The sequence below is a fragment of the Geospiza fortis genome, unplaced genomic scaffold (genome assembly GCF_000277835.1).
Source record: "Geospiza fortis unplaced genomic scaffold, GeoFor_1.0 scaffold221, whole genome shotgun sequence".
Classification (NCBI taxonomy): Eukaryota; Metazoa; Chordata; class Aves; order Passeriformes; family Thraupidae; genus Geospiza; species Geospiza fortis.
Window position 1 is genome coordinate 2,921,676 of NW_005054395.1, and position 9,940 is coordinate 2,931,615.

Consider the following 9,940-nt stretch of genomic DNA (forward strand, 5'->3'; position numbering starts at 1 on the left):
CCTGCTGAAGCTGAGAAGTTCAGCAACAAGATGTAAACAATAGGTTATCTGCTGCTGTGGAATGCAGCAGGTCCATCTGGATTGGCCCAGCTTGGATGTTTAGAAATAATGGCCAATCCAGAACTGAGCTCGCTCGGACACAGTCCAAGAGAGAGCAGAGTTTGTTATTCATTCTTTCTATTCTATTTTTAGCTTAGCAAGCTTCTGAAAAGCTCTCTTGCTTTTTCTTTGTAGCATAGTTATAGCATATGTATAAAATAATAAATCAAGCCTTCTGATAATAGAGTCAACCTTCTCGTCTCTTCCTTCACCCAAGAACCCTTGTGACAACCGTCACAGGTGGTGATGGAAAGGATCTTCCCATCTGTGTCCCACAGCTGCCCCTCAGCCCCAGCTCTCAGTGTAACAGAAATTACACTGAGGCTGGATTTTCACTGGAAACATTTGACCCTACGCTTCAGGGTCTGAGTTTCTTCAGCATTTTAATACCAGCAGAAGTTCTGCCCATATGTAGGACACATTTTTCATTCCCAAATGTCACGTACACAGATGGGGATGGAGATTGGAGCTGGACAGGAGGAACCTTCATCCACCCCAGCCCTGCAGTGCTCATTTTCTAACAACACGTGCTGCTTCATAACCCCTGCATTCATTGCAGCCCTCAGAGGCATTTCCATCATTTCATTGCAGACAACTTACATTCCTCAGGCTATCAAGTGTTAAAAATATTTAATCCCAAAAACCTTGTATTTTGATGGAAATGTAGAACAGCCAGACTTGTGGAATGTAGTACATGGGAGTGGAGAAATGTGAAAGACACCAGGATGAATGTTTATGATCCTACCTGTTCCCACTATAATGAAATTATTATGTCATGCCTCATGAAATAATATTATCTTCTTCTAATATTTAATAAACAGCAAAGAGATGTCCCCCTCCTCCACCCCTGCAGAATGGGAAAATGGATTTTGAAGAGTTTCAGTACCAGAGTACTGTAACTTTTTCATGTGATCCAGGGTAAGTGTTCCCTTCCTCATACTGCTAACTAAACAACCTAAATCACACTGTAGTATCACCCAGTGCCATACTGCAAGACAGAGAACATCGAAAACTGCAGATAAAAACTCATCTACATTTCAGAAATCATTAAAAAAAAGCCTGTCTGGTGATCCACCTCTGTTCAGTCTTGGCTATAACATTATGGGGCTTTGCTACTCCAAAGAAAAGTCTTACAAATACAGAAACCACCAAAATAGCAGAGATTTTATGCAAAAAATTTATTCTGGACTGCTTCCCCTTGCTTTTCAAATCCTCTTATTACATCATGAGATGAAATCCTACAGCAGAGAGTAGATAATCTCCATCAAAGTTATGCTGTTGGGCTCTGAGGACTGGAAATTGTGTTTCTATGCCTTTCCAAGCTCAGTAAATGAAAACATGAGGTTAATCCTAACTTACCTGCAGTAAATTCACTTTTCCTCAGGGCTACTTGTTAGCTTTAGGAAAAAAAAAAAGGATGCATTTAAAAAGTAGTTATGGTAAATGCAGGGAAGTATTTGATAGTAGCATGTATTTAATTGTACTTGGGTAATTAATGACAAAACAGGGCTTCCCTGGAAGGGGACAGGTGAGACACAGCCTAGAGCTCAATGAGAAGTGTCAACAGCCTCAACAACCTCCTTCTGTAAAAAAGGAGAAAGATAAGGAATAAATAAATTCAACTATGACACCAAGTGTAGCAATGGGACTTGATTTGATTTTGTTAATTCAAATTTACTGTTTTCAGCTGTGTGATATTGAAATGCCAGACTCATTAATATTTCTTTAAAACTCAGAGTAGATGTTAGTAGTGTGAATACAGAGGATGGGAGAGAAGTGTGTAATGTGCATATGGAAATTGAAATGTCTGGGATTAAAATATAACAATGCACTGCGGTGACTTTAGTTCTTAAGAGCACTGAATTCTTTCCAATATTTGGTCCTAATTGCTATAATTAACTGGGAACTCCTCCCAAGAAACCATACCATTTGCATTAGCAATCACAGATCAATATTTGCTATTTACATGCATCCATAGCATTAATCAGTTGTAGAAATTAATATGTAAAACAGAATATAAAGTTGAAACAACAAAACATCTTGTTATACCAAGCCTTCTGCCTGGGTCTTTGCAATATTTGGATATTAACAGTTTTTCAGATCTGATTCTAAACTCCCTTTGAGGTCAGGAACTGTTAAACTAGAGAAGGATTTCAGAGCTGGATTCTTCATTCTGTTTATGAGAAATGGCAGATCTTTGATTGATCTCCCTGCTCTGATAACCAGGTCTGTTTGTTTCCAGCTACAACCTCGTCGGGTCAAGAATGAGCCAGTGCATGGCAGATGGAAAGTGGACTGGAACTTTTCCCCAGTGTCAACGTATGTGTTTCAATAAAAAATAAATATCCGTATTCTTATTCCAGAAATATTCCTTTGCATTGCTCAGAATTATATATACTCTTATTCAGAAGTCTCCTCTAGTGCTGTGCAAAAAGCTGGTTGGGAAAAATCAAGCAAAATGCTGCATATTTAGTTTTCTATGTGTGGGTTTTAGAGAAATGCAGTTGAAAGGTCTGAACAAAAGGTCGGGATCAGGGATGCTATTTACAGCTGGAGGTAAGATGCTTATCCACTCAAATTCCTCCTCCCTGTGTATAAAAAGAGGATATTGTCATGCCTTTGTACTTATGCAGGGTTTTGCCATAACCTATCCTGCAAAACCACTTGACTGAACAGCAGTAATATTAGCTGAAAAATCCAGCAAAAATCATGAATTCCATACTCTGAGGCCCCTCTGACACTTTTAACTTAAATTATATTTTGCCAGCTGTGATTCCATGTGGCTTCATTTAGTCATAAGACTGTTGTTCCTTTGATTCCACAATTATTTGATCGTTAAGATTTAATTTTCTGAATGCTTTTTTTTTCTGAATGTTTTCAACCTTCTGAATTTTCTGAATTCTGTGCTTTTGTAGCTGTGACTTGTGCACCTCCTTCGCTCCCAGAATTTGGGGTCATCTCTTTCCGCCGCCTACATCCTGGAAATGTCTCTCATTTCCTGGACACAATCCAGTTTGAATGTGTCCCTCCTCTCGCCCTGATTGGGAATGAGACAGCCACCTGCATGGCCAATGGCACCTGGAGCAGCATTCCAGTGTGCAAGGGTGAGTAACTCACTTTTATCCACACCAAAAAATATCCCTGAGAGTTGCAAAAACAAAACTAAATTAACAACATTTTAATATTTTATACAACTGTAATTGCAAACATACAGACAATTCCTCTGCAGCTGAATTCTGCAATCATTCAGGCTCGTGGATCAAGGAGATTGCTAACTCATGGCACATAACACGGGATTGACAAAACATTTGCTGCAGGTGTAAAGGTTATATAAACAAACCCTGCTAAACATGGTGCACAGTGGGCAACCTGAGCCTGGCCTCCAGTGTGCAGCCAACACTTCATTCTAAGTGCTCAGATTCACCTAAGAAACAGCCAACCTTACCCTCAGTCCTAAAAACTTCCCTGCTTTTAGTTAAATTACACCATGTTTAAGTCACGTTATAACCACAGATTGCAATGGATGTGTATTTAAAACAAGTAATGTTTATTTATTTGTTGTGGTTTTTAAGCTGTCTTTCCCCTGGCTGTGTTTTCCTGTGAAAGAGGCTACAACGACCCATTGTGAAAGTTTTTGTACATTTTCCAGGTTCATAGCTGTGTTTTTGACCTGTGACACTGCTAAAGCTTTGGGTTTGGTTTTGTCCCCCAGTTGTCAACTGCCCCACTCCAATAGGAATAGAAAATGGGTTTATAGAGTTTGCTGTGCGCAGAACCTACCACTACAACGAGAGTGTCAGCTTCGGCTGCCAGCCCGGCTTCGTGATGGAGGGATCCAAACATTCCCGCTGTGAGAACACTGGGAACTGGTCCACAAAGCCAGTCTGCAGAGGTGAGCACCCCCCATCCCCAGAAACCAGGGATCAGACTGAACTCCTCCACCTGACCACTGCTCTGACTGTTGAGCTGTCACTTCTTGGGACTTCTGCTGCTCACAGTGACCCCAAGATGGGTTAGAAAGTCTCTTTTCCCAGCCCTGTGGTCAAAGAAGGAGTCAGAACTCTTCAGTTCTCGTTTTCAAGGTTGTTTATTGTTTCTTATCTATGAAATTCTTTCTCTGGCCTGCTGAGGTCTGTTCAGCACAGAGGCACACTGGTGTTATCTTTTTATATTAAAAACTACGTGTACAGTATTTACCATAACTTCCCAATCCCTATCACCTGTGTTAGACACTGAGCTTCTACTCTAAACCAATCCAAAAGTGCCACCACCACCAAGAAGATGGAGGCCAAGAAGAAGAAGGAGAAAGATTGGACACGCCCAGATTCCTCCATCTTGCCTCCTGAACCCCAATTCTAAAAACCCCAAAAAATCTATTTTTCACCCTGTGAGAGACTAACTATTATTCTACTTAGACTTTCATGGCTTTCAGATCCTCATATAAGGTTGGTAATTTTTTCCATGGGTCATAATCAAAGTCACAGGCCACTTGGGCTCTGTGCCAGGGTCTCTGAGCCCCCTGGCAGGGGCTCGGGCAATCCAGGACAGCCAGAGGGATGTCCTGAATTCCAACAGTCACTCCTTTGTGCAAGAGCTGCGCTCAAAGGGAAGCCAAAAAAAGGAATTGCAAGGCCCTGATAATCTAAGCCCTTTCCCAACACTGAATGTTGTATGACATTGATGTATCTGGATTGACTTCAATAATCAGCCATGTAACTTTATTCTGTCTGAGTATTTCCTCTCCTCTTCCTATTTCATGTCATTAGAAATTACACTGAGGCTGGATTTTCACTGGAAACTTTTGACTCTATGCTTCAGGGTCTGAATTTCTTCAGCATTTTAATACCAGCAGAAGTTCTGTCCATATGTAGGGCACATTTTTCATTCCCAAATGTCATATACACAGAATTCTGCTGGGATCTGATCTACCCCCTTTCCAAACCTGCTCCTTATAACTGGATTTTTTTCCAGCACCATGTAAAATACCAGTTAAGAAAGCTGTAGTGTTGTACAACGGTGAGAAGAAGAGAGTTCAGAATGATCTGAAGGATGGCATTCTGCATGGGGAAACTGTATCCTTCTTCTGCAAGAACAAGGAAAAATCCTGTGCCTACACTGTAGATGCGGCATGTGTGGATGGCAACTTCACCCTCCCTGCCTGCTTTAAAGGTATGAGCCAGGCTGCTCACAAACCAGCTCCTGGTGGGGGAATTACAACTGCTCAATGTGGGGGACAATGTCATAATTCATCTTCAAGCCCTACTTGAGTGGCTATTTGAATTCCTGGGTGTTTGAGTTTTTGGGTATTCTGGAAGAAAATGGCCCAAGGAGAGAATGCTCAGCAAGAATTTTCCTTTGGTTGTGCCAGAGCCTTGCTTTAATTCCTGTCCTGTCCTAGAAGATGTTACTTAAAGATGTTACTAGCCCAAAGAAAAGGCCATATGTGAAGTATTCTGGAATTTCCCAAATCCTTGGATCAGCACCTTCTTTAGGGACAAAAAGCCTGAACACTGCTGCAGGTTTGAGAACCTGACATATTCCCTCCTATTCTGGTGAATTATTCCCACCTTATGCTGATCAGGAAAACACTTTGGACCAGGAGTGTTGAAAAGCAGCTGAGAGCTGTGGGGAGGAGTTGATGCTGGAGGAAAAGCTTCACAGGCACTCAGGCTTTTAGAATAAATAAATAGACATTACCAACTTTGCTAGCAAGAGGAAATGTTTCACACTTGTTTTGCCAATATTCCTTGCATAGGATTTTCCTTGTAAGTTTTAGTTTCATTTCTAAGCAAAGGAAAAGCACAGCCTGTCCACGATGAAAACATCTCTCCTCACATTTGGCTTCTGATGCACGTAGCTCAGCTTTATTAAGGTAGAAAATAAAAGCGTATTTCTTCCAACAGTTTCACTATGATGCAGATTGCTCACCTCGCTGTTGTTTTCAGCTGTCACATGTTATAAGAAATTAACCCAAGTTCTTCAATTGTCTCCAACAGAACGTGGCTTTTTCTCAACTCTGGTGAAGAAAGACCCCTCAGAGATGAAAGCATGTGAAGATGAAGCCTGAAGCAGAGAAATAACCCAGTACTAAATTTCTGCCTTACTGAGACAGAACATTCCATATACAAGAGGAAAACGTAGGTCCTGTGAGTGTAATTTGGGTCTTGCAAATGTAACTCAGGTCCTGTAAATGCAAATTTCCAGGTGAACTCTGGAATCTGTGAATGCTTTCTTCCCTCCCACTGTCCTCTCCAGCCTCTCCCACAAGCTACAACACATCATTTCAGCCATTAACTTCCACTCTCTTGTCTCTGCCTTCATCCAAATCCCTGCACTAGTGCTTCTCTCTCCACATTTCCAACATTTATGCAACTGTAAATGACCTCCTCAATAGCGGTTGCTTTACAATAAAGTGATTTTCAGCCACTAGTGTGTTCTTATTTAATATTACCTAATCATCAATCAGATCCTTTAGCTCTGGACTGATTTATAGCAAGAGGCCTTAATCATTAGTGATTACTGGATTCTGATTCCATTACCACTCCCCTGTGACACGGAGTGGACCTTTAATTATAGATGGACAGAGGGCCATGAGCCTGGGGTTTTCCAGAATTTACGTAAGTAGAAAGACTGAGATTTCCAAATGATTTTAGAAGCCAAGAATCCAACCATGATTTAAACATCAACAGCATCAGATAAAGGGTTTTTTAATATTGCTTTTAAAAAATTGCTTTAGTTAGTAAGACTATTTACGTTTTAGAGATTCTAACTTCACCTGAAACTGTTTTAAACCACTGTTAATTTTTACCTCTGTTTCAATATTACACAACATAATTGCTTCAGTTTTGGTTTTTTTGTTGTTGTTATTTTTTTTTAAGAGAACTGTACACCATTGAGCAACAGTTCTGATCTCTGATCATTAAGTAGCTCTGAAGTAAACTGTACTTTTAATTTGATTTATGATACAGGCAGCTTACTGGTATGATCCAGTCTGGCAAGTTTTGTGCTTATGTCTGTATTTTCATTCAGAAAAAGTAATTATAATTTCAACATACTAGAAAGTGATACAGAAATATTTGTGGTACACTTACAATAAATTGTCATGAGTCATACAGGGTTCCCTCTGCAGTTTAAAAGCCTTTTCTTTGACAAAAAGCATGAGCTCCACAGTAAGTAATAATCCACTGCAGAACTTTTAAAAGGACCATTTAACATTAAGATCAAGCTACTTGTAAGATGGTAGAGCTGCCATTAAAGAACTCCAAACATATTCTAATTATCTTTTTTCTTTTTTTTTTTTGTAAGGCTGCATATGAATATTTTAATAGTATGACTGATGTAAATTGTCCTTATGCTTTCTATTTTTAAGGAGAGATTGAGACAGCTATTATTAAGTATTTAGTCCTTTGTACTCAGCAACAATTTAATTTTCTATGCAGAGACAGAAAATTCATGCTGGCAACTGAAGTGGGTATTTTGTTGGTGCAGTGTGTGCCATATTTTGGTTGAACACATTTAGGTGGGATCCTCAAATGAAGTTTGCAGTCCAAGATACCCGTAAGTCCTTCTAACACATACATAGCTCAGCTGGCAGGAGCCAATGAATTTGGAAATCCAGTCTAAATGTGGTGTGGATCCATCTCTGGGATCAGGATGTTCAGGACAGTTGCTGAGATACCAAACACAGTTTAATATTAACTCGTGTGTCACAGCAAACCCTGTGAAGTTGGTGTAAGCAAACTTAGCATTCACTGCCACCCAAATGCAGCTTGTCCCTGAAATGCCTTGTGTTTTGCACAAAAAACAGCTGCCCTAGGAAAACTGAGGTTTTTCTAAGGAAATTTTCCCAGTTCTACTTACCCATACAGCAGAATAATGACTGAACAAATCAGCTGGCCCTGCTTCCTGACTGGATGTGAAGCACTGGAATACTTGAAAGGATCACCCTTAGGAGCCAATGTTCACATGCTGAATTTATTATCTACTCTCCTGAAGCAAGAAGAGGGAGGAAAAAAAACCTGTGACCTGTTAACTCTTTGAAGTAGTGAGGTGTTTGTGAATCACAACTTTCCAGACATGAAAGATTTGCTCAGAAGGGCTGAAAAATGATGTCTTGCAACTCAAAGTGTTCCAGAAGCTGGTATGAGGCAGTGAGACCTGCCTTCTTTTTTTTTTCTGTATTTTTGAGATGTTTGAAAAAATGCCTTAAGCTGTGTTCATGTTACTTGTAGCAACCTGCTGAGACAGTTAAAGAGATAAGAGAACATGGTAAAATGTGGGGGAAAGAAAAAAAAGTATTGAATATGTTTTGCTTAAATGACCATATTTTTACAATTCAAATTGGGATTCAAATTTTGGTTGGGATATATTTGTCTTGTGTACCAGTGTGTCTACAGTGATTTCCTCAGGAGGGTCAGGGCTCCTCATGTCCAGGCTGCAGCTTTGGATGGAGACAAGATCTCAGTCATTTCCTCAATCTTGTGTTTTTCTTTCTGGTTTTTTGGACAGAAGTTATGCAATTGTCAAATCACTTCAGGTAGGCTCCAAACTCTCTGGCCACCCTGCTCTGCCTTGGGAAGCAGACCCTGAAACTGGATCTAGTGCCTCAGGAAATTTCTCCCAGAGTAGGGGTTCCAGTCATTGATTTTGCTGGGCCTTGTGCTCTTTTTTACCATGTTCCAGCAAATTCAGTTTTTCAAACTACTTTGTGATGAGTATGACAGAGATATACCCAAATCTGAAGGCAATGTGCAGAAACACAGCAGCCCTGCTCTGCTGCAAGGATCTACCATGGATTTAACACACATGAAAAGTGTCCCGTGTTCCAATATATATCAAATGACAATTACTTTAAATCTGGAATTTCAAGATAATAAATCATGCTTGTAATGTACCCTTGAGATTCTACCATGGTTGAAATACTCCATCAGTGATTTTTGCACTGCTTCTGTGCAAATGTGGGTTTAAGGCACTCTGAGCAGGCCCCAGTGTAGCTGTCAGATCTATCACCCAATGAGCCCTAACACGGAATCATTCCTGCTGAAGATTAGCTCAGAAATCAAAGAAAACAGCCAATTTCCTACTGTACATGTAAGGGTTTCTTGTTTGATCTCTATGTGCATCTGAATCAAACTCAGAAGTGTTGAAGAGTTTGTTTGTTCGAGATAAAAGCGCTTTAGATGCTACACACAGAGCAAAGCCCGTGACAGATTTTGGGGAAAGAGAAATGTATGAATCAAAGAGGTCAGAGGGTTTATTTGGGATCATGCATACACACAATCACTTCATTCTCTCAGGAAGAGACTGACTGAAATCTTTCAGCTTTCTCTAATTCTTTTGGATTAATTGATAGTTTTCTAACTTTCTAACAAAACAACAAGTACAACCCATGGTTTTTGTGCAGAAGTGTCAGGCAATGTGCTTTGAAATTCTTCTATTCCACAACACCCCCTCATGTTCTCTGTCCTTGGGATAGGACAACCCAGAAACCATCAGCAATATGAAACACATTTAATGTTTTAAAGTGAGCTCAAAATCTCTCTATTACCTACAAGAATATACTTGAACAGATTTTACTGTGAAACTGTGAATAAAATTGGCTCTGCAATTATTGAACCTTCTCCTGAAATTTCATTCTCATTTTATCCACTCATATTTCTGGCACCCACCCCCCCACTGCTCAGGCTCAAAAGCTACTTCTGGTTTATTGACCTTTAACTTCAGGGTGGCAAATATTTCTAAGCTCTGAATAGAAACATTTTTTCCCCCAAAATGTTGATCATAATGAAGATACAAAAATAGAAATAGCCAATATCAGCTAGCAGGAATAAAATACCACATC

General features: G+C 40.0%; 1 protein-coding gene across 2 annotated transcripts in view; it reads left to right on the top strand.

Annotated features, from left to right (window-relative positions):
• Positions 1–6,525, top strand: part of APOH (apolipoprotein H) — an 8,331-nt gene extending 1,806 nt beyond the window's left edge. Inside the window, exons 3-9 of one of the 2 annotated variants that reach the window (XM_031060921.1) lie at positions 921–1,017; positions 2,342–2,418; positions 3,015–3,203; positions 3,812–3,991; positions 5,071–5,268; positions 6,096–6,193; positions 6,410–6,486. In XM_031060921.1, the coding sequence (XP_030916781.1) occupies positions 921–1,017; positions 2,342–2,418; positions 3,015–3,203; positions 3,812–3,991; positions 5,071–5,268; positions 6,096–6,166 (812 nt within the window). In that variant the 3' untranslated portion in view covers positions 6,167–6,193; positions 6,410–6,486. Of the gene's footprint in view, positions 1–920; positions 1,018–2,341; positions 2,419–3,014; positions 3,204–3,811; positions 3,992–5,070; positions 5,269–6,095 lie in introns of both variants that reach the window. The other variant, XM_005425762.1, reaches the window with a different exon arrangement.
• The last annotated feature ends 3,415 nt before the right edge of the window (positions 6,526–9,940 follow it).